Here is a 26,025-nt window from a genome sequence, read left to right on the forward strand (position 1 = left end):
TATAATTATGTATTACATGTCTAATACAGATGACCAAAAAAAAGTAATCTGAGAAGAGCTATTGTTTGTCATACTGGGCTCCTGAATGGCACTGCATCGGTCTAAGGCACTGCATCTCAGTGCAAGAGGTGACACTACAGACCCTGGTTCAAATCCAGGCTGAATCACATCTGGCTGTGATTGGGAGTCCCATAGGGTGGCACACAATTGGCCCAGTGTTGGCTGGGGTAGGCTGTCGTTGTAATTGAAAATTTGTTCTTAACTGACTTGCCTAGTTAAATATAAACTATAGGGGGAAAACTGCCCTAAAATTGAACAAATACTGTAACACAGACTACTTATAGAACATATACATATATATTATAGGGAAATAATAGTCCTGAGGATGCTGGTTAATAACTGATTAGGTGACCATTTCATCCACACCCTACTTGTGTACTTCCTTGGCCCCCTCCCTTTATTCTACAATCCTGGTAGAACGAATGATGTCATTATTTTTGACCGTGGAAAGGGAGGGGACCTCACTGATTCCAACTGCTGCACCTCGTCCCTAACCAATAGAGATTAAGCGCCACCACTGCCTTTCCTGATCGGTGGGAGGATCCTATGTTTGTCTGTCCTGTTTCTTAGCACCCTCTATGTAGGCTAATTTACCGAATACTGCAGCAAGGGTGTCACGATCCAGAGCGAAGGAAGGCAAGTCGGGAGTAAAATCTGAACAGCGGCCAGAAGAGAGGTAGTTTTTTTCGTTGAAATATCATGTTCAATTGTTATAGTTAGCGGGGTGGACTAGGATTGTCCGTTTGGAATTAATTGATTAGGCCACTTTGCTTCGGGCCGGGAAAGTAGGTGGTGGCTTGTGGCGATAGTTAGTCAATCGACAAGTTAGTCTATGTTTCTTATTTCTTAGATTTAGTTTTAATCTATTCCTGGGTATTCCAGAGCGACTCATTATTGTACCACGGCCTTTTACAGTTTCACTGATTCCGATGTAATTGTTGATACACTGTTGCTTCATATGCTGCGTTTGTAACCAAGTGGGAGGTGGGAATTTACCAGTTGTGAAATCATAAATACCAGTTGGATGCATTCACTGGTATTTATCATTGAGAAATGCTGATTGGCCAACAAGCTGCTAAAACAAACAAAAAATACATCTATCGTGTTTGTTAACAAATTTAGTGTTCAGATAGCAGCTTGTTTTTATATTGCTTTGTTGCATTTAACTGCCGAAAAGGCAGTTATCGAGGTCATATCCTTAGTAATTTAATTCAAGAGGTCAACGTGCGGGAGAAGTGGGAGTTCAATATGAGTTTGCCACTAGTAATTACGAGTTGGAGGGGCGTTCGAGTTGTTTTCTCCCAGTCGTATGTGGTAAATTCATACTTCTCACTTGGTTACGAATGCAGCATATGCTTAGGCTACTGACGGAACTCAAAAGCAGCAACCTCGCTAATCAGTCTGAGAACAAGTCCCATTTTTTTCATATTACACTGATGTTAATTTGAAAGGTTTCAATAAACATTTTTTTTTAAAGCGGTGAACTTAAAACACGTAGGCCCTGTCGAGTTTATTTGTTGTAGGAATTGTAGGAATTGAAATAATATCTCTGGGCGGTGAGTTGTTTGTCATTTCTGAACGAAAGGGCGTTTGAGTTTATTTCAGCCGGGAAGAAATTATTTGAGGCATTTCCACAGCCTACTAAAATTGACAGGAAAGTATTACACCACCCAATGTTCTGTTTAATTTCTTGCTATTGTTTGTGTTCTGAAATCCGTAGTTTTTGATGACTTCATTTTGTGACGTCGGCCCTCCAATCTGCCCACACTAGTTGCTGCTCTACTCAATCGTAAACCGTGGAGTTGAGTTGGCTAATGCCACGTTCACAGGCTAGTCGGAACTAGGAGATTAGTTGATTAGTTGAATGTGGCAGGTGTATAACTACAACCAGTTAGCAAGTCGGACATTTCTGAGTTTCCTAGTTCGACAAACACGTGAACGCGGCATTAGTCATGGCTAAGGGCTAACGCCCTGTACAAATCGTGACGTATGTACACAATTTATTTAACTAGGCAAGTCAGTTAAGAACAAATTGATATTTAAAATGAGCTACACTGACCAAATCAGGACGACGCTGGGCCTATTGGGCGCTGGCCTATGGGACTCCCAATCACGGTCGGTTGTGATACAGCCTGGATTCGAACCAGGGGGGTCTGTAAGTTCTAGCTCAGAGGCCAGAGTTCCCGATTTGGAATTCTGAGTTTGATGACCATTCAAAATGAATTTTCCCAGTTTTCCCAGAATTGTCCCAATCCCCCCCCCCCAGAGTTCCCAGTTCTCTTGAACGCACTGTAGTCGGAAGTCGGAGGTTTCCCATTTAAGTGTTCTGAGTTCCCAGTTGTTTTAAATGTGGCATCTTGCCCAGCTACTGAACAGACAAGTGTAGTGTTTGTAACACAAGATGGAGGAGAGCCTGTTTCTCGTGAGAGATTGCATTTATTTTAGGAGATTGGAAAATATGACCTCTTCAATTAAGACATGATAAATATATTATTTCAGGTGATAAAACATTATGGTAAGTTCATTTCTCTAAATTTATAGCAAGTCAAGCCACCTAGCTAAAAGCTAGGCTAGGTTGAAGATACTGTAGCTAGCGTCCTCCACCTAATATATATCAAACAAGGTCATTACCGTCATAATATTCTTAAATGGGAGTCAGTCATATAATTGGCTTAGCAGCCAATGTGTATTATTTAACATTGCTATTAAAATAGTACTTACTCACTTATAGGAATGGGTAATTGTTTACAAGTTGCTAGCTATCCCATAAAGCCACCACCGAAAACCTAATTTTCTGTGGTTGGTAACTTCCCGGTCTTTGACGGACTCTGGTTGGACTGAAGACGACGCAAAGTTTTAAAAATATATATATAATTAGGCATGTAGAGTCCGTCTCGCAACGGAGCCTTCAACCGCAAGGGGGCGTTGCGATACAACTCCGTTGTGGACGTCCCCATTGAAATGCATGACATCTGGTGCAATTTAAGAACGCTTACGAGTAATGTGAACAAGGTTTAAGGCTGGGACTGTTCTGGGATTTGGAAAGGAATGTAGGCTGTATGCCCTCTTCCTGAAGAGTAGAGCTGTAATAGAAGGCTTGCAGAGCTGACCTGTTGGTCCTGTTTGGGCTGCTTTGCCTGAGTTGAGTGAAAGTGACAACTGCAGTAGCAGAGATGTGGCATGGCTGACTGTTTTTAACTATGCGTGTGGGACCGTGTTGCATCTAGATTATGGAGGGTGTTGCCGGTTTATAATTAAGGCATATTTTGGCGCATGTTAGCTGCCTGTCAGTTAAACTGCAAAAGGGATACCGAAACTAAAGGTGGTGGTTAAGTTTATGTAATAATTCTGAGTGGTTAAGGTTTGGGATAGGGTAAAAAAAAAAAAAAAAAAGTGGGCCTAGCACTGGGATTGGACCCGCTGCGCTAGCTCATCGCAAGCCTACTAGATGATAAAAGGTGCTTGTTGCCCCTAGTGGAAGCTAGGAAATTGCCATCGAAATAAAATGATACCCCATGCCATAATTTCAACATTTTAAAATATGTCTAAATACTCCTTAATCAAGTTTAGCCTGGGTCTCCTATTTTGAAATATCAGCCTGCTGCATCTCCACATGTGGGATGGCCAATGGCATACCTTTTAGGGTCGCCATGTCCTGGACATCTACCAACCAGCACACTTTCTATTAGAGGTCGACTGATTAATCGGAATGGCCGATTTAATTAGGGCCGATTTTCAAGTTTTCATAACAATCGGTAATCAGGATTTTTGGACACCGGTCACGGCCGATTACATTGCACTCCACGAGGACACTGCATGGCAGGCTGACTACCTGTTATGCGAGTGCAGCAAGGAGCCACGGTAAGGTGCTAGCTAGCATTAAACATATCTTATAAAAAATAATAAATCTTAACATAATCACTAGTTAACTACACATGGTTGATGTTACTAGTTTATCTAGCTTGTCCTGCGTTGCATATAATCGATGTGGTGCCTGTTAATTTATCATTGAATCATAGCCTACTTCGCCAAACGGTTATTTAACAAGCGCATTTGTGAAAAAAAGCACTGTCGTTGCACCAATGTGTACCTAACCATAAACATCAACACCTTTCTTAAAATCAATACACAAGTATATATTTTTAAACCTGCATATTTAGTTAATATTGCCTGGTAACATGAATTTCTTTTAACTAGGGAAACTGTGTCACTTCTCTTGCGTTCTGTGCAACAGAGTCAGGTTATATGCAGCAGTTTGGGCCACCTGGCTCGTTGCGAACTGTGTTAAGACCAACTTCGCCAAACGGGGGATGACTTAACAAAAGCGCATTTGCGAAAAAAGCACAATCGTTGCACGAATGTACCTAACCATAAACATCAATGCCTTTCTTAAAATCAATACACAGAGGTGTATATTTTTTTAAACCTGCATGTTTAGTTAAAATAAATCCGGGTTAGCAGGCAATATTAAACTAGGGAAGTTGTCACTTCTCTTGCGTTCATTGCACGCAGAGTCAGGGTATATGCAACAGTTTGGGCCGCCTGGCTCGTTGCGAACTAATTTGCCAGAATTTTACGTAATTATGACATAACATTGAAGGTTGTGCAATGTAACAGGAATATTTATACTTATGGATGCCACCCGTTAGATAAAATACGGAACGGTTCCGTATTTCACTGAAAGAATAAACATTTTGTTTTCGAAATGGTAGTTTCCGGATTTGACCATATTAATGACATAAGGCTCGTATTTCTGTGTGTTATGTTATAATTAAGTCTAGAATTTGATAGAGCAGTTTGACAGCGGTGGTAGGCAGCAGCAGGCTTGTAAGCATTCATGCTCTTCCCTGTGCTTCAAGCATTGAGCTGTTTATGACTTCAAGCATATCAACTCCCGAGATTAGGCTGGTGTAACCAATGTGAAATGGCTAGCTAGTTAGTGTTTCAATCGGTGACGTAACTCGCTCTGAGACCTTGAAGTATTTGTTCCCCGCCGTGGCTTTTGTGGAGCGATGGGTAACGATGCTTCGAGGGTGGCTGTTGTCGATGTGTTCCTGGTTCGAGCCCAGGTAGGGGCGAGGAGCGGGATGGAAGCTATACTGTTACATTGGCAATACTAAAGTGCCTATAAGAACATCCAATAGTCAAAGGTATATGAAATACAAATGGTATAGAGAGAAATAGTTAAAAACTACAACGTAAAACGTCTTACCTGGGAATATTGAAGAGTCATGTTAAAAGAAACCACCAGCTTTCATATGTTCTGAGCAAGGATCTTAAACGTTAGCTTTTTTACATGGCACATATTACATTTTTACTTCTTCAACACTTTGTTTTTGCATTATTTAAACCAAATTGAAGACGTTTCATAATTTTTTTGAGGCTAAATTGATTTATTGATATATTAAGTTAAAATAAGTGTTCATTCAGTATTGTTGTAATTGTCATTATTACAAATACATTTTTAAAAATCGGCCGATTTAATCAGTATCAGCTTTTTTTGGTCCTCCGATAATCGGTATCGGCGTTGAAAAATCATAATCGGTCGACCTCTACTTTTATCTTGTCAGTCTCACTATCCCTGAGCCTAATGCTAAAGCATTTAATGGTAAATCAGTGTCTGTCTTCTGTACTATTTCCACCAACTTCATGTCTTTGGATTGATAACAAAATGGCCATATACCGACCAATCCACTTTGTTTTCTCCTCATTTGAACAGGGCAGAGAATGTATTGCTCTTAAAAGGATCAAATCTGTCCGCCATTGCTCTTATAAACATTCATTCTTGAATGGAAAGGAAATTACAAGGATAGGAATTTGCTTTTACACGAGTTTGTAATCCCAGAAGTGGGTGTTCGATTCTTACATCAACGGTTCCCCGTAAGCGAAATAGGCTTACACGGTATTGAAATGGAGGTGAAAGAACCAGTATGTGTATAAAATGTACGCCCCAAAAATATGGGTGACATTGTGAAAGACCCATTCACCGACTGAGAATGAAACAATGTATCATTTCCAGTCCACATATTATGCTAATTTCACACAGTGCCAGGATTCCTCTCTAACCATGAGGACTACCATTACACTGAGAATTAACTTAGGTGAAACTAAATAGCCATGTCTATGGCAGCCCTGGGAACTATATGGCCAGACAAGAGGTACTTTAACTATGCTTGATTGAAGATGGAAAACAATGTGTGTTATGAACCAATGAGCCTAGGTCTAAATCCTAAAATCATTAGGCCTAATAAGCTTTTTGCAAATACATCTCAAGTTACAGTAACGCTTAGGCCTATAGCAGTCTCTCGTTACTTATAAGTCGCTCTGGATAAGAGCGTCTGCTAAATGAGTAAAATGTAACATGGTGATTATCCTCTTGAGAGAGAACAAAGTCTATTGCCATACAAACTCTAGTGATAGATGTGACTGGTCCTAGTTACACTGATAACCAGTGGTGTTGGCATGTGACATGTGATGGGTAGTTATGGTGGAGCCAACCTGAGTCATTGTGTGATCTCTCTCTCTCTGGTTCAAACAGCAGCCACAGTTACTGCCAACCTGTGAACTTTAGCCCATTTCTCAGATATGCTCTGTAAAAGTGACCCAAGGGTTGGACTTTAACATTGAGAAGGCAACAATGGTAGATCTGGTTTTACTTGCCCAGTATTTGCAAGTGAAGAAATAACGCAGGCCACTGTACAAATATTTACAAAATAACAAACGGCTTTGATCAAAGACAAACTGAATGAATCAAAATAAGTAGAGCTCTATCAAAGAGAACCCGGGCTTCAAGTATGCCTGTTAACCCAGCAGCATGCCCACCTGTTACCGGCCTATTCAACAAACGGCAGGGGTTAATATAGCCCTTCCCATAATGTAACAGCCAATGAGAAACAGCCATATTAGATCATGTTCAATTAACAATGCATGAATTTCAAGCTACAGATGATGAACATGCATTAATCACTACAAGCACACATCAATGAAGGTGCTGCACATGCTTTTAAGCATAAATGCCGCCAGGGATATAAATATGTATGCCAACCCGGGATAAGCTACTACCTACCGCATTACCTGTACCATTCATTAACTGCGCTCTGGAACGTGTCTGCCGGTGAAACTTCCAGCCAGAAAACCCTACAATAAACGAGGAATGCATGGTAACCGTAGACATTTCTGATGATCTACCTTCACGTTGAATTGTTACACATTATCCCAATGTACTACAGTAGTGATGTTTGATCATCAATGGCATGAATAGAAAGACGGGCTATATTGACTGGAAACGCACGACAAACTTTTGTCGCCAAACCGTCTGCTTCCAAACTCTTAATACGTGTTTTTTTTTCTCTCTTTTACGTCAACTATCAGCATATCGGGACTACAGCAATACAAATAATAAATGTGCTTCTCATCATGAACCAGTTGTCATCTCTGGTCATTTATAATGGGCTTAGTTGACCGAGGACATGGGACAATCGTCTCAAGCTGAGGTTAAATAAATTTGTTTTGCCGTCACCTCAACTTTAATGCTTGTCCCACCCACACAAAAACCATTGCATGAGTGTACCTCATGTGGTCTAGGCTGTCTTAAAAAAAAAAATATATATATATATATATATATATATATATATATTTTTATTTATTTATATATATATATTTTTATTTATTTAACCAGGTAGGCCAATTTGAGAACAAGTTCTCATTTACAACTGCGACCTGGCCAAGATAAAGCAAAGCAGTGCGACAAAAACACGTGGGATAAACAAACGTACAGTCAATAAAACAATAAATAGGCCATAGTGGCGAAGTAATTACAATTTAGCAATTGACACTGGAGTGATAGATGTGCAGATGAGGATGTGCAAGTAGAAATGCTGGTGTGCAAAAGAGCAGAAAAAAAAAACATATGGGGATGAGGTAAGTAGTTGGTTAGGTGGGCTATTTACAGATGGGCTGTGTACAGCTGCAGCGATCGGTAAGCTGCTTGAAGTTAGTGAGGGAGATAAGTCTCCAACTTCAGTGATTTTTGCAATTCGTTCCAGTCATTTGCAGCAGAGAACTGGAAGGAAAGGCAGCCAAAGGAAGTGTTTGCTTTGGGGATGACCAGTGAAATATACCTGCTGGAGCAGGGTGTTGCTATGGTGACCGGTGAGCTAAGGCCGAGCTTTGCCTAGCAAAGAATTATAGACTATCTGGAGCCAGTGGGTTTGGCGACGAATATGTAGCGAGGACCAGCCAACGAGAGCATACAGGTCGCAATGGTGGGTAGTATATGGGGCTTTGGTGACAAAGCGGATGGCACTGTGATAGACTGCATCCAATTTGCTGAGTAGAGTGTTGGAGGCTATTTTGTAAATGACATCGCAGGAAGTCAAGGATCGGCAGGACAGTCCGTTTTACGAGGGTATGTTTGGCAGCATGAGCGAAGGAGGCTTTTTTTGCGAAATAGGAAGCCAATTCTAGATTTAATTTTGGATTGGAGATGCTTAATATGAGTCTGGAAGGAGAGTTTACAGTCTTGCTGGCAGTGGAGAATGGATTGTGTACATTTTGGTACAAACCCTTTCAAATTCAAAATGTCAATACTGACTGATGTAGTCAAACAAGTTAATCTTTCCAGTAACATTTTAATTTCTATGACTTCCAGACAGGATACAAACCAAGTTTTTCTTGTACTGTGAGGGTTTTATTTGTGTTTAGTAAGACTACTAAAGTTCCTGAACTTGCTGGTGAGATTTCCTAATCAGGAAATGACCTTTTGATCATGTCAGCTGACTTAAAATGCTGCACTTGTAGGCTACAATAAAAAACCTCTCACACTGTAGCTTGTTGAGAGAGATTATGGTCTGTGTTGTTTTCACTTATATACCACTCCTGAAGTCTCTGTTTGGTCATCACATTACAAAAGGTGGATATATTTTCCTTTAAGAAGCTTTCCCCGGGTGTGTGTGAACCCATACTCCCTGTCTCCTGATGTGTTGTGTGGTTTATTGTTCCGACAATAGACCGAGAAGCTGCCCCACCCGACCGTGCCTGGGTCACTTTTCTCTGTACTCACTGCTCTGGTTGCAAAACTTCCACTGGCTGACTGGTTTAGGCCTCTGGAATCTTTGGGAAAGTGAAATGTCAACTCGAAGTGGGAGGGTTGTTCTACTAGTATTGGATTCACTCTCGCACACAGTTGCGTCATTCTCCTCCTGTAATATATACTGTATGTGTCACACTAGACTAGTGCTCCCGGAACAGGTCTATAGGCCTTGATATCCTGGTGGATGTTGGTTTATGCGTGGTTTAGTTTCACCTTAACTTAAATATGTCCCTGCTTCCTTCTCTGGTCATGCATGATGTGTATTACCAAATATTAGGCTAGATGTAGGCAGTAGCGGGGGTAAAATCACTGGGGAAGCCAGACCAGGGGGGGAAAAGGCCATATTACAAGGCCATATTACAACCTATGTGTGGTGATAATTGTGTTGTTTACTCTATAACCTGTTAGTTCATATGCCTTGCCACTGTGATACATAGGCCTAAGGCCAAAACAATAGTAAGACAGGGGCAGAATAAATTCAACCACACCTTTTTTTGTTTCGGCACAAAACCAGAGAGAAACCTCTGTTCGGTGAAGTTCACAAAGCATGTTGCATGTAACAAACAGTTAGTTACGTGACCTACAGCATGGTCAAGCTAGTTAATGTTCCCAACATGTTTGTACTACTAAACTATTGATTTAGAACCACAGAGTTACCGCAAGTAGCAAAGAACAGGAGCTTCCTCCACTATTCCAACACCATTTCAACATCATCAAATCACCTCTGCTTAGTCTAATACAGTGACTATAATACTAAAATATACCAAAAACTATTTAGTCCAATCAACGTAAGCTAAATATGATGTGGCTGTCCATGCTTCTGGTGTGTTTGTGTGTGTGCGTGCACATTTGTGCATCTAGAAAAACATGTTGACTCACCCTACTAGAGAAACGCCAATGCCATCATCTTTCATGTTGCCGAAACGGTCTATGACTGTCATACCATACACACTTTTATTTTTTGTTGTACTACGCTACCTGGCTAAAAAGCTTGTTTGCTAGCCCAACTTCATTTTTGGTGGGCAACATTTGCTAGGTAACATTAGCCTTCTACATATTTAACCTCCATTCTTTCAAGCCTGGGGCCCAATGTATAAATATATGGTTTGATCAGAATCCACCTTATAGTCATTGGCCAGTACGGATAATTGAGTAAAACCACAAGTCCAAATCCCTATCTCCATCCAATTAGGAAATTGACAATTTTAGCTAGCTATCCACCGGACAACAACAACGAGATGCAACAATTCAAGTTGTTTCTGTCAATTACTTATTGCTCTTGATGAAATGTGATTGGTGCGAAGCCAAGTCAAAGGAAGCCAGTTTGGATAAAAAAAAATTGGGTGCCACAGGACCATTCACAGTCGAGCTCACTCAATTTATCTCAGTGCTGATTGGCTATTATTTAATACTTTTTTTTATCAAGGTAGGCCAAATGTTTGCAAGCTTCCCTTGTATTCAATGCTACAGGCGGCAACAATATCATACTCTTTTTGACCAGACATTATCAGATAGCCAGATGGCTATATCAGATGGCCTATACATACAGTAGGGTGCTGTTTCGCTTTTTCTGGTGAGATGCATTCAGCCTCTTGCAAATTGAAGGAAGGAAAAAAAATAATATCATTTTTTAAATATTTCTTCAATTTTCTAGAGGCTGAATATATCTCACCAGAAAAAGTCTGAGTGAAACAGTCAAATGTTTGGACACCTACTCATTCAAGGGTTTTCCTTTTATTTTTACTATTTTCTACATTGTAGAATAATAGTGAAGATGTCAAAACTATGAAGTAACACATATGGAATCATGTAGTAACCAAATAAGTGTTAAATAACTCAAAATATATTTTATATTTGAGATTCTTCAAAGTAGTCACTCTTTGCCTTGACAGCTTTCCACACTCTTGGATTCTCTCAACCAGCGTGATGAGGTAGTCACCTGGAATGCATTTCAATTTACAGGTGTCCTTAAGTTATTTTGTGGCATTTCTTTCCTCATTGCGTTTGAGCCAATCAGTTGTGTTGTGACAAGGTAGGGGTGGCATGCAGAAGATAGCCCTATTTGGTAAAAGACCAAGTCTAGATTATGGCAAGAACTACTCAAATAAGCAAAGAGAAACGACAGTCCACCATTACTTTAAGACATGAAGGTCAGTCAATTCTGAAAATTTCAAGAACTTTGAAAGTTGCTTCAAGTGCAGTCGCAAAAAGCGTCAAGTGCTATGATAACTGGCTCTCGTGAGGACCTCCAAAGGAATGGAAGACCCAGAGTTACCTCTGCTTTAGAGGATACGTTCATTAGTTACCAGCCTTGGAAATTGCAACCCAAATAAATGCTTCAGAGTTAAAGTAACAGACACATCTCAACATCAACTTTTCAGGGGAGACTGCGTGAATCAGGCTTTTGTGGTCTAATTGCTGTAAAGAAACCACTACTAAAGGACACCAATAATAAGAGACTTGTTTTCCACCATAATTTGCAAATAAATTCAGTAAAAATCCTACAATGTGATTTTCTGGATTTTTCTTTCTCATTTCTCATGTCTGTCATAGTTGAAGTGTACCTCTGATGAAAATTACAGGCCTCTCTCATATTTTTAAGTGGGAGAACTTGCACAATTGGTGGCTAACTAAATACTTTTTTGCCCCACTGTATATAACTCAACAATTTCTACAATTTTACTCAGATACAGTTCATATGAGGAAATCATTCAATTGAAATGAAATTCATTAGGCCCTAATCTACTGGGAAGCCAGGCCCAGCCAATCCGAATGAGTTTTTCCCCCACAAAATGGATTTATTGCAAACAGAAAGACTCCTCAGTTTCATCAACTGTCAGGGTGGCTGGTCTCAGATGATCCTGCAGGTGAAGAAGCCAGATGTGGAGGTTCTGGGCTGGCGTGGTTATACGTGGTCTGCGGTTGTGAGGCCGGTTGGACATACGGCCAAATTCTCTAAAACAACGTTGGTGATGGCTTATTGTAGAGAAATGAACATTACATTCTCTGGCAGCACCTCTGTTGGACATTCCTGCTGTCATCATACCAATTGCACACTCCCTCAACTTGAGACATCTGTGACATTGTGTTGTGTGACAACTGCACATTTTAGTGGCCTTTTATTGTCCCAGCACAAGGTGCTGCTTAATCAGTTTCTTGATATGCCACACCTCAGTCAGGTGCATTGATTATCTTGGAGGAGAAGGAGAAATGCTCACTAACGGGAATGTAAAAACATTTGTTCAAAACATTTGAGAGAAATGTGCTTTTTGTGCATATGGAACACTTCTGGGGTCTTATTTTCAGCTCATTAAACATGGTGCCGACATGTTGCGTTTTAGGTTAGTCTGTAGTTAATAGTGACCCGTCATGTGACTCATTCTCTGGATGTCTAGTGCAGTGATTTCAGGGAGGAACTGTAACTTCCTCAACTGAGAGACTATTTTGGCATACTTCACTCCATTTTGCCTCAGGAGAGGAGGATCAAGCTCATTTCTTTTTTTAGCAAATGAGTTTGTGGGTCATTACCCCTAGTGGAAAGTGGGATGAGTACGACAGGATTGATGGCTTATCCCCCTGTCACATTCTGCAGATGCCTCTGCTGTATTAAATTGGTGGCTGTCGCAATAACTTGTTGGGTAATTGTCTGAATTTGATGACGGAATAGAAAAGGGAGAGTAAAGTGGCTAGTCTTTGTTCTACCGTGTTACTGATCCAGTGCGTTGTGTTTAACACTAATTGTCAGCAACATCATACGCCTGCCATTTAAAAAGGTGTGGTGTGTGTGTGTGTGTTTATAATGGATGTTGTCTACATAGAAATATAAGAATTATAACCTTTTTCAATACAAGATGTTATTAATGGCTGTTAGTGATTCCTGGACACTAAGGGCCCATGCATGCAGTCACTGTCTTATCATTAGTGGTGTGCAAAGAGGAGGGTTTTGTGTGTGTGTTTAGTCTTTGGCAGCACTCTCCTCTGCTTGACTCCATGGAGGCCTGTACAAATAGGGCAGCAGCCAAGGGCCCCTCCCCAGCCCCCCTCCCCACCACAGTAGCCCAGCACAGGAAGTGGATTGTTTTGTTTCACAGGGTGAGCTTCAGGACCCTGGCTTGGTGCTCTTGCCTCCTCTCCCACTTGCTCGGCCTCAGTCTCAGGCCCATCCAGCGTTTTGGTCCTTCTCCTGTCCAGCCCGGTTTAGTATCTGCCTTGGGACTTAATCTGTGGTTCACAGAGCTGTCAGTGTGGGGTGGGAAACCTCTGTACCTTAATACAAGTCAGTCATTAGATTAAATCTATTTTATGCTCCCCCCCCCCCCATTATCTAGACATATTTCTTGCTTGTCTGAATCTTGTCTCTACTCAGCGGCATCTGGTGTCGTGTGAATTAGACATGGTTTCCTGACAGCCAAGCAGGAGAGAACACGGGAGGAGAATAGAATTGTTTTGCTAGAAGGCAGCAATATGATGTATGTCCAATACTTTCTCTGCTTTCGGTAAAGGGGCTTTGTCAGCCAAGCCGTCGGGGTAGAAGCAGAGGAGGCAGCCAAATGACTATGCATAGCTGCTCTGCTTTCCACTCAGGCAGCTACAGAAGCCTCGTTTATCAAGGACGTTTATCCCACACAGCACTGGGATCTGGTCAGCGGCAGGGTATCACTCTCTCTCTCTTTGTCTGAGTTATTCAGGAAAATCACATTATAAATAAAAATACCACACATTTTCAAAAGTTACTCTACACCCTACTGATGAAATGTAGGTAACCAGGCAATTTAAGAGGGACAGAGAAGAAACAATATTGTTTGTAATAGTTTAAGGAAACAGCTGGAGTAGCACTTCCAGTTTCCCGGATGCCTTTCCGGGAAACTGGAAGTGCTACTCCAGCTGCCTGCCTTTCCACTGACCGACCATAGTAGGAAGCAAGAAGGGTGGAGTCAGAGAATGGGCTGATGGAACACAGCATTCCTCCCTGTCCCAGCTTGCCTCATCTCTCGCTCTCCCCCCTCCCCCCCACCTGGAGATCAAACAGCCTCCTTCTAGACATGGGATGTCATGGTGTCAGTTGTCCAAATGTTTGTAAAAAATAAATAAACTAACTTTGTTTCGGGGGTAGAACAGAACTAAGCCTAGCTACATCTTGCTTCCTTATCACACTCTTATTCCCTCACGGGTTTCCCGGCTCTATTCTCTCGCTGAGTATATTCCGACTTTTTACAACCCAACGGTTATTAGGGTTGTCAAAGTTTTTTTTTTTTGAAAATCCAGTGACGTGACTGTAAAGTGTTCCCTGTTTTTCTCCACAGTAATGGCAGCCATTAGGAAGAAGCTAGTGATCGTGGGGGATGGAGCCTGTGGAAAGACTTGTCTTCTCATCGTCTTCAGTAAAGACCAGTTCCCCGAGGTCTACGTGCCCACAGTGTTCGAGAACTACATCGCTGACATCGAGGTTGATGGCAAACAGGTGTGTAGACTACCATCCAGGAAATACATTTGAAAAAATACAGAAATGATCCATACTTAAGTGTAAAGTCTTCATACGCATGAACCAAACAGCCAACCCACACAGTAAACCTATATCATAAGGCTTTGGTTAACAAACGGTCTTGTTATGGAGTGACGCGGGGCTCTTGGTCATGGGGCGTAGCCTAGCTGTGTTCTGGAGGCCAGGGCCCCTCCACAGCAGATGGGATGTAATGTCAATGGGCTTTGTTCTCCTGTACTGACCAGCACAGGATCACAGCCTGGCAAAACAGGAAATGACTGTACTCCTGGGCTTCCTGCACCGACTGGGAACATGGATGTCCACTGGCAATCCCCCACCCCCTGAAGATAGCCCCTCAGCCCGATAAACGGCTCTCATTTCCTGCTCTGGGGGAGCAACAGGCAGATGGGGGAGGGGTTGATGTACTGTTGTCTTCTGTACAGGAAATACACAGTCAGGGATCCAAGTGTGCTTGTTGTGCATGATGGATCATGCCACCTCCCAGCCCCCCATTCAGCTTAGCTCTCCCAGGGGACTGCGCCCCCAGAATTACCCCACTTTAATTTGGTGTGGATAAGATCAGTGTTCTCAGTATATAGTCGCCACAGTCCACATTTTAAATCTTATTTTCCTTCAGGGAGAATGGTAATCTCTTTCTCTCACCTCCAGTGGGCGGGGCCGGGCCCAGTTCTAAATATAGCCCTTTTTTTGTCTTCCCTTTTCTTCCCAAAACCTTGTGCTGTGCAGTCAGTCAGTGTGTCCAGAGGGGATATGGCTCCTAACCCCATTGCTCATGCCAGGAGTATGTAGCCTCCCTCTCCCACCCGCCCTACAAACCTCTGCCATAGCTGCTATTTTGGGATGGTTGAATAATGTGTGTGTACTGTAGTCATACATTGATCTACTTTCAAAGTTATGTTACTATCCTTTTAAATAGATGTATGAAGGACAGGCTCCTCCTCTCAAAGACATTGGACTTTTTCCCCCTTTTTTCTCTCTCCAAATAGTGCTTAAATCATGTATACAGTCAAAGAGCAAGTTGTGGCAGAATATTATGATTCAGTTGTAGAATCCAGCAGACTAATGTAGTTGCTCTGGTCTACTCCCCTGAGGAACAGAAGGTATCTGGTTTGATTCTCCTTAATCACCTGATTTCCCTAATGGAATTAATCAGTGGTGTGATGGGATAAAGCCGCCATGCCTCCTCTCTGCATCCCTGTGAAAACCTGCCCATGGAATGAGACAAACGGCCAGTCGTTAGCTGCTGCACTGCTTTCTCTCTCTCCCCAAGGCCAGAGCTATGACGAAACCACTTCTAATAGTATTGTTCATCATCATGGTTATCACTGCTAGTTTCACGGCCGCCAAAGACGTTGAACTGCTACGACTTCACGCCTAGAGTGTGTCAAACATGCAAATCTTACTCCAAATTCCTGCTGCATCACTTGAGAGATTTCTCAGAGGTGCAGGATTGCTGCATCCCAAATGACACTATTCCCACTTTTGGCCAGGACCCAATGTGAACTATATAGGGAACAGGGTGCCATTTGGGAAGCAGCTTTTCTGTGAGGAACAGTGAAACTGAAACACTGCTCGGACTCATATTAGTCATCATTAGGTGTTTCTAAGGCATGACTGTTTCCAGTTGGAATGCTTTGTTTTGCTTGATTGTTTTGATGGCGTTTTACATTGGCCTATGAGAACATGGTGAAAACAACATTACAGCTCCGGGAATCTTGTGCCAGCACTTTGCTCCACTGCTTTTGGCCCGACACTGCCCAGCCCAGTCATGGTGCTCCTGACTTTGGTAACTAAAAACGGTATCACCATTATTTAGTGACCAAGGATGGTTAAGTGTGTTTTTATTTAGCTTTGTGTTTCTTTTTGCTCATCTGCACATGCATCTCTCCCAGCATATATTGCTCCACATCATATAAAAAAATAGGACTCTCAGGTTCTGAGAGAAATTTGCTTCAGAAAGATTTAGCCTTTTTTGTTTTTTTTAAAGAGCAGCCATTTTGACTATCTGCGAAGTCCTGACTTCTCTTCTTCTGTGGCGTGTTTTAGGTGGAGCTGGCGCTGTGGGATACAGCCGGCCAGGAGGACTACGACAGGTTGAGGCCTCTCTCCTACCCCGACACAGATGTCATCCTCATGTGCTTCTCTATCGACAGCCCCGACAGTTTAGGTAAATTACCAGAAGAAAAGCTTATTTCTAGTCCGGGGACACTCAATTGCTGATTTCTCTGATGTTTTGATTTCCAACAGCCAACTGCACTTGTCTAACAGCTGGCTATGTCGTTTTAATGTGTTTTGAAACTAGCACAGTATCTAGCATGCTAAATGTGTTTGCTCAACTGGAAGTGACTGTGACCGTGTGTTTATCAGTTTTATACAGTGGATTTGGAAAGTACCCCTTCACCTTTTCCACATTTTGTTATGTTATAGCCTTATTCTAAAATGGATTAAATCGTTTTTTTCCCCCTCATCAATCTTCACACAATACCCCATAATGACAAAGCAAAACCTGGGATTTTTTTATTTTTACATTTGGATAAGTATTCAGACCCTTTACTCAGTACTTTGTTGAAGAACCTTTGGCAGTGATAACAGCCTCTAGTCTTCTTGGGTATGACACTACAAGCTTGGCACACCTGTATTTGGAGAGTTTCTCCCATTCTCTGCAGATTCTCTCAAGATCTGTCAGGTTGGATGGGGAGCGTCGCTGCACAGATGTTTTCAGGTCTCTCCAGAGATGTTCGATCGGGTTCAAGTCCGGACTCTGGATGGGCCACTCAAGGACATTCCGAGACTTGTCCCGAAGCCACTCCTGTGTTGTCTTGGCTGTGTGCTTAGGGTCGTTGTCCTGTTGGAAGGAGACCCTTCGCCCCAGTCTGAGGTCCTCAGCGCTCTGGAGCAGGTTTCCATCAAGGATCTCTCTGTACTTCGCTCCGTTCGTCTTTCCCTCAATCTTGACTAGTCTCCCAGTCCCTGCTGCTGAAAAACATCCCCACAGCATGATGCTGCCACCACCATGCTTCACCACAGGGATGGTATTGTCTAGGTGATGAGCAGTGCCTGGTTTCCTCCAGATTGACTCTTGGTTTTATCAAATCAGAGAATCTTGTTTCTCATGGTCTGAGTCTTTTGGGTGGCTTTTGGCAAACTTCAAACGGGCTGTCGTGCCTTTTACTGAGGAGTGGCTTCTTTCAGGCCACTCTACCATAAAGGCCTGATTGGTGGAGTGCTGCAGAGATGGTTGTCCTTCTGGAAGGTTCTACCATCTCCACAGAGGAACTCTAGAGCTCTGTCAGAGTGACCATTAGGTTCTTGGTCACCTCCCTGACCAATGCCCTTCTCACCCGATTGCTCAGTTTGGCCGGGCGTACAGCTCTAGGAAGAGTCTTGGTGGTTCCAGACTACTTCCTTTTAAGAATGATGGAGGCCACTGTGTTCTTGAGGACCTTAAATGTTGCAAACATTTTTTGGTACCCTTCCCCAGATCTGTGCCTCGACACAATCCTGTCTCGGAGCTCTTCGGACAATTCCTTTAACCTCGTGGCTTGGTTTTTGCTCTGACATCCATTGTCAACTGTGGGACCTTTCTATATAGACAGGTGTGTGTGTTTCCAAATCCTGTCCAATCAATTAAATTTACCACAGGTGGACTCCAAGTTGTAGAAACATCTCAAGGATGATCAATGGAAACAGGATGCTCAATTTCACATCTCATAGCAAAGGGTCTGAGTACTTATGTAAATAAGGTATTTCTGCTTTTTTATTTTTAATAAATGTACAAACATTTCTAAACTTGTTTTTGCTTTGTCAGTATGGGGTATTGTGTGTAGATTTGAGGAAAACAATTAATTTATTCCATTTTAGAATAAGGCTGTAACAACAAAATGTGGAAAAAGTGAAGGTCTGAATACTTTCAGAATGCACTGTATAGGGTGTCATGTGGGATAAATGATCTGCATGGACTTAATATGAACTCTGTGTAAGAACATGTCTGCTGAGCTCTTTCTCCAGTCAGTGTCCCATAAGCAGTGGTGATTTTAGCATGTAAATCTTAGTGGGACTATAAAATGTATGCATGCCAGCAAAGCCACGACACAACACAAAACTCTACTAAACTTACACTATAACAGTGACAAACGGTGCCCACAAACTGTTACCACCGCTACACCTGGCTATCAGCAGAGCCTCGTCGGGCAGCGAAACAGTTAATTCAGCCTCATTTAATGCCTTTTAAAAAATGCATATAAGCAGACAATGAAAGCTCTTACAATATTCAATGATTACTTTTCTCTAAAACAGGCTCTAGGCTACATGCACACCACCAAGTCAGAACAGTTGGTGAAATTAAGAGGGGGAAAAGGGACCAAATGATTAGCGTGAGGCACATGGACAACTAACAGCTTACTACACAACATACACTTAGTATTACTTTTATAACTACAGTATACATATCTCCCTGGAAAATTACATCATTTATGCAGCAGCATACAATACATATTTGGACTCAACTTGTGCTGTGCTCACTTCCTTCCAAACCACTCATTGTTGAATTTGCTATTTCCATCTTGCTGTGTAATGGCCGATGAGCACCGATACGTTATTTATTATTTCTCTTCATATGAAAAGGATTTGCCTATTGATTTGATTCATGATGACTGCTAGCTAGGATTTTGAAAGTATGACTTTGACATGATAAGTCCAATCAAAGCTACTGTACATATGTGATTTGATGTAATTGTATCTGTGGCCAATGACCTTGAGCCTTCTTGGATGGGCACTTCTAATGTAACTATGTCAGCACAGAAAGGGCTAGAATTTGAGGTCTCCCCTTGGACTCCGCCATGACGTAGTGTCCCAATGAGTGACAGAAAACCGAGCCAATCACGGCGCAACGCTCCGTATTTTCTGCTAGCTTGCCCCACCACAGAAAGCACCGAGTTAGGCTGAAACACCTGCATTTCGGAGCTGCCTTACTCAAGAAAACAAAAAAGAGACCATGTTTGTGTGCGGCTTTATTAACTCAATGATATAAACTCAGCAAAAAAAGAAACCTCCTCTCACTTTTAACTGCGTTTATTTTCAGCAAACTTAACATGTGTAAATATTTGTATGAACATAACAAGATTCAAAAACTGCGACAAACTGAACAAGTTCCACTGACATGTGACTAACAGAAATTGAGTAATGTGTCCCTGAACAAAGGGGGGGTCAAAATCAAAAGTAACAGTCAGTATCTGGTGTGGCCACCAGCTGCATTAAGTACTGCAGTGCATCTCCTCCTCATGGACTGCACCAGATTTGCCAGTTCTTGCTGTGAGATGTTACTGCGCTCTTCCAAGGCACCTGCAAGTTCCCGGACATTTCTGGGGGGAATGGCCCTAGCCCTCACCCTCCGATCCAACAGGTCCCAGACGTGCTCAATGGGATTGAGATCCGGGCTCTTCGCTGGCCATGGCAGAACACTGACATTCCTGTCTTGCAGGAAATCACGCACAGTATAAGCAGTATGGCTGGTGGCATTGTCATTCTGGAGGGTCATGTAAGGATGAGCCTGCAGGAAGGGTACTACATGAGGGAGGAGGATGTCTTCTCTAACGCACAGCGTTATTGCCTACAATGACAACATGCTCAGTCCGATGATGCTGTGACACACCGCTCCAGACCATGACGGACCCTCCACCTCCAAATCGATCCCGCTCCAGAGTACATGCCTCGGTGTAACGCTCATTCCTTCGACGATAAACGTGAATCCGACCATCACCCTTGGTGAGACACAACCGCGACTCGTCAGTGAAGAGCACTTTTTGCCAGTCCTGTCTGGTCCAGCGACGGTGGGTTTGTGCCCATAGGTGACGTTGTTGCCGGTGATGCCTGGTGAGGACCTACCTTACAACAGGCCTACAAAGCCCTCAGTCCAGCCTCTCAGCCTACTGCGGACAGTCTGAGCACTGATGGAGGGATTGTGCGTTCCTGGTGTAACTCAGGCAGTTGTTGCCATCCTGTACCTGTCCCGCAGGTGTGATGTTCGGATGTACTGATCCTGTGCCGTTACACGTGGTCTGCCACTGCGTGGACAATCAGCTGTCTGTCCTGTCTCCCTGTAGCTCTGTCTTAGGCGTCTCACAGTACGGACATTGCAATTTATTGCCTTGGCCACATCTGCAGTCCTCATGCCTCCTTGCAGCATGCCTAAGGCACGTTCACGCAGATGAGCAGGGACCCCGGGCATCTTTCTTTTGGTGTTTTTCCAGTCCGTACAAAGGCCTCTTTTGTGCCCTAAGTTTTCATAACTGTGACCTTAATTGCCTACCGCCTGGAAGCTGTTAATGTCTTAACTACCGTTCCACAGGTGCATGTTTATGGTTCGTTGAACAAGCATGGGAAACGGCGTTTAAACCCTTTACATTGAAGATCTGTGAAGTTATTTGGATTTTTAAGAATTATCTTTGAAAGACAGGGTCCTGAAAAAGGAAGTTTCTTTTTTTGCTGAGTTTATATATTTACATTGTTTGCAAACTGATGTTACACATATTAATGCCAAATTAACCTGCAAAACGGGCAAGCCCCCAAATGTTACATTTTTTTTTTGCTAAAGATGCGGGTGGGGCTCTACTTATCTACTTGCTCCTTCTTCCTCTGGTAGAAAACATCCCAGAGAAGTGGACCCCTGAGGTGAAGCACTTCTGCCCCAACGTTCCAATCATCCTGGTGGGCAACAAGAAGGACCTGAGGAATGACGAACACACACGGAGGGAGCTGGCCAAGATGAAGCAGGTACCGTACCATAGTTCCATACTGAGTGTACTGCACAAAACCCTCAAACAGACCCCTAGGTACTGCTATACATCTGAAAGGGTTGGATAAAGTAGTCTGTCTAACCGTACACATCTAAAACGTGTTGGATAGATATATGTGGCTGGTGTCCTCAACTAGGCCTCTGGAAGGGAGAACATTTAAGATGACAATTTGTCAAAGGATATTAGCGGTCCCCTTTGAATTGAGTCATTGTTTCAGGATACGTGAGGCTTGATAACCAGCCAAACTAAGATGGTGGTTGAGTGACCAATGTCATCACTGACTAGACTGTGGAAAACTTTTCAGGGAAAGGCTGTTTGAGTCACTGGCATCCCTTGCGTTCTTAGAAAAACATGTAGTTCGACAGGTCTGAAATGGCTGGGCCTGATGTTGCTGTGCCTGTCATGGCATGGGGGAGGAGCAACTGCTCCTAGAAGTCACTGATTAGCTTGTTTGTTTAGTCTGAAGTCTTTTCCTCTTCTCAATGCGGGTTCTAATGGACGGCAGACAGTACGTTGCATGACGGCATGCTCTCTGTCTGTGTGTGTCTCTGTGTAGGCCTACTGTCTGTGTGGTACTAGTCTCCAGGTCCAGTTGCTGATGATAATGGGGGGGGGGTTACAAAGCCCTCTGACTCTGTCATCCGTTTCTTTCTCTCACCGAGAGCAGGAACTGTAACAAAGAGGGTGTGAGAAAGGATTACGATCCCCACAAGTCATCACTTTTAAGTGTTTTAGCGTGATGTTAAAAGTAACATTGGTGGTGGCTATGTTGTACCCAGGCAGTAGAGTCATGCTATTTCCCAGGATTGATGTGTTCTGTGGTCAAGCATAAATATAGAGCAGGGGGGGGGGGGGGGGGGCTGATACAACCTACACACAGTAGGCTACATGTACTAGGATAAATACATTTTACATTGTTTTTATAGTCTTGATGGTATTATAGTCAAGTGTCCCATGAATGTTGTTGTTAAATTCACACTGCTTAGGCTGTGTGTGTGTGTACGTACATTCATGGCCACACCAGTTTTAACACCCTGTCTGTTTACCCTGTAGGAGCCAGTGAAGCCAGAGGAGGGCCGGGACATGGCTAACCGTATCAGTGCCTTTGGCTACCTGGAGTGTTCAGCCAAGACAAAGGATGGCGTGAGGGAGGTTTTTGAGATGGCCACCAGGGCGGCACTGCAGGTGCGCAAGCGCAAGAAGAGGGGTGCCTGCCTGCTGTTGTGAGGAAGAGGAAGAAGACCTCAGTCGTCAACTGACAAAACAACAACATATATATATATATATACGCAGGACTGACCTTTTACCAAATGGCATCTTTGTACTGTATCTCATTTCACGCTAAAGAGGTTGGCGGCCGAAAGTGCTGAACGTAAAATAACAAGGAAAAGGACTGGTCTGTAACACAGGTTATAAATTAGTGTTTAAACTTCTCAGCATTGTTTTTGTTTGTTATGCTTATTCCATGCAATGGGCACACTGTCTTTCGTCTAGTTTTTTTTCCCACAAGTGTTTCTTTTCCCTGTCGCTTTTGAGAAGATAATAAATGCACATGTATTTGTATGCAACATATTTGGCTGTCCTTCCCTGGGCCTGTAGCGTCGGTCCCCTGAGCTTGTGTTGTCAACATGCACACTGTTGGAATCAGGACTCACCCAAACTCTTGCTCATTTGTAACCCGTCCTGTCCGCTAGCATAGTTTCTATGGTAAGAGGGTCTACTTTCCGGGGGAGAGGTTTTGCTCTTTAGAACCAGTGCCTTTTTTGTTTTTAGTTATTTTTCAAGTCATTGCATACCACCAAGTAATGCTCCTCCTGACCTGTTGGGCAACACTATCAGGGGAGCGGAGGGCCTCCCCACGTTAATTATACACAGTATGTATTGTAATGCAATCCGAGCTTTGCTGCATGAACCTAGGCTTTGAGGGCAGTCGACAACTAGCCGCAAGAAACGACTTCAGAGTTAATTTTACTTAGGAGAAAGCATCGGCTAGTCCGTATAGCATAACATTGTCTGAAATCAGTCCCCCACACCCACACACTTGGTAAAGGACTGGTAGACAGAGCACCTCATGGCACTGTAACATGACCCTACAGATATGTGTGCAGAGAAGTCCATCCGCCCCCTCAAATAAGGTCTGGATTGAACAGCCGTTCCTCACAGTCGTTCTGTACAGAGAAGCTTGAATATCCCCACATAAACAGACGCTAACATGACTTTAAAGTACCACCACACCAGGATGTGACAAGTTAAAACAGGTGTTGCATGATGATTAGGGGAGCATGGTCTACAGTAGCTACAGTAGGTTTGTATGAGTTGACACAATCCTCTTTTTAGAATGAGAATGACAATGTATTTGTCACAAGGCTGGAGCTACTGGGGGTATGAGGCATATGGTATGGGGGGACTGACTGACTGGTGGATTCTGCCTCGAGATCCTGTCAAGGTTGACTGGCCTGGAGATTTCCAGTCTGACTGCATTCTAAAGCAGCATTCTGAGGAGCCACATGAGTGTTTTTCAGTGCCTTCTCTTTCCTGGTAACCTGTGTGACTTTAGCGTTCCCCTCCCCGAGAGCTGAGCAGAGAGCCTGGACCGGTTGCTCAATGCCAACATGCCACAGCCAGTCAACTTTGACACCTCTGTCATGTTGCACAAAGCTCAACACTCCCAGCACTCACTCACTCGGCCATAAAGAATGTCAGGGGGAAATGATGCTTGACAAATTAAGAATTTCACTGAATATTTTTCCAAGGTACACTTTGCCACAGCGTTCCCCTAAACATACCTGGTTGAAACCCCCAGTTAGAATTCGATCATCCATAGATAAGATCTCTTCAGCTCGGTGGTTGATTGTATTTCATTTGAGGAAGGAAATTCCCAGTGTACTATGCCTGATTTTTCAGGAACTGGTTTGGTGCTATTTGACAAGAAGGCAAGACCTGAAAACATTTTTTTTTTTTTTTTTTAGATACTTCTGTTGGCTGCCAAGAAAGTCCCCACACAATTCTCTCTCCCTACCTGTCGCACAGCTAAAATGACGTGCTCTGCACTGTGTTATGTTAACAGTAACGTTTGTAGGGTGTGCTACTGAGTTGGAAATTACTTTAACATTCGGACATGATTTCATGTCTTCTGTCATTTTTTTTTTTATATTACACTGCTGAGAACAATAAAATGCATCGGGGTTGCTGAAGTCACTGGTCAACCTAGGCTGTGGTTTTTCTTACCGTTTGTCATTTGACTTGATTTACTTAATGGAACACCACTGGAGCTATAGCATGCCTGAGACTAGCGTTGGAATATACTGTATCCTGGCTCCTTTCGGTCTTTAGCTTTTTAAACCACCTATTTCCATTCAACTTTTGACTTGTGTCCACCATGGCTCCAACATTACACAACAACTCCAATATGCATGATCTCTCTTTCCTGTATTGCTTGGACTAGGTTAGACATTTCACTTGCATGGAAGTGGAAATGACTACTTAAATTTACTCTTTTGTATCCTATGATGTTGACCATTTGTCTAACGGGAGCCCGATGAGCCTTTCTCTACTGATTCTTCACAGCGTTCCTATTTCTCCTGGTTTGTGTCTGTCGTTTTTCTGCCTGTGTCCATTAAACCGGTCAGTCCAACCAAACAGGGCTCAACTTTCCAAATGTCCATCAGCAATGTCACATGATGGGTTTAAAGGGTTGCATGTGACCTGGTGTGTGATGCTAGCGATAACAGGTATTCCACAATGCCAACGGAAAAATATTAGCTGGTTCGATTGACAGAGCCCTCTGCTGGCCAAGTCATCCATGTTAACAGAGCTTCTACTGTGGTAGGAAAATGACTTCACGTTCAAGCAGACAGAAACCGGGCGGTGTTATAAGCGGTGTCCCAGTATCACCCAATATTGTGACTGTTCAGGAGTGAAGCTCAGAGGAAATATGAGCTTGTCCCTTCAGGAGTATGTTCGACTACACAAAATGGAACTTATGACGTTTGCCATTTTGTTACTATATTACCTTTTTGTATGGGTGTATGTTTAAACAGTGTTTCCATGTCTCCAACCCATGAAAAGGACAGCAACTTTTAAGATTTCAGACATTTACGCCAACCTAAATGCCAAGGAATTCTGGGACATCTAAATAAAGGCATTTGCAAGACTATATGTCCAGCATAATAGCATAATGTTAAAACCAACCCCCACCCCAAAGCAGAAGGCAAACTACATATCAAGATAAGCATGTAGACTGCTGTTTTGTGTACGCTGCTACTAAACCTAGATCACACTACTACTAAACCTAATCTTGTCTTTTATGTCGGTGTCTGCATGAGTGAAACTATGGTCTCTATAGCAGTTGCTCCACTATGGGAACAGCTTCGATCTGCTCAGTGTCTAACTCCTCTTTCTGGAAGTATCTAAAATAACAATCCAGATTTGTATAAGAAAGCTCATTGTAATAATGCTTAAACGGAAAGTGATGTAGTGAATGTTTGATTAAAGTGAACACGAACAATGTTAATAAACTATTTTTGAGACGAGATTATACACTGCCTCCCTATTCCAGTTGTTCCATTTTACACACA

General features: G+C 42.8%; 1 protein-coding gene across 1 annotated transcript; it reads left to right on the top strand.

Moving 5' to 3' along the window:
* The first annotated feature begins 573 nt into the window (after positions 1–573).
* Positions 574–25,987, top strand: LOC129814918 (rho-related GTP-binding protein RhoA-D). The gene is made up of 5 exons (XM_055868072.1): positions 574–736; positions 14,455–14,612; positions 16,701–16,821; positions 21,295–21,425; positions 22,502–25,987. Exons 2-5 carry the CDS (start codon positions 14,457–14,459, stop codon positions 22,673–22,675), a joined length of 582 nt encoding a protein of 193 aa, XP_055724047.1. The 5' UTR covers positions 574–736; positions 14,455–14,456; the 3' UTR covers positions 22,676–25,987.
* The last annotated feature ends 38 nt before the right edge of the window (positions 25,988–26,025 follow it).

Source organism: Salvelinus fontinalis, chromosome 18 (genome assembly GCF_029448725.1).
Source record: "Salvelinus fontinalis isolate EN_2023a chromosome 18, ASM2944872v1, whole genome shotgun sequence".
In the NCBI taxonomy this organism is placed as follows: Eukaryota; Metazoa; Chordata; class Actinopteri; order Salmoniformes; family Salmonidae; genus Salvelinus; species Salvelinus fontinalis.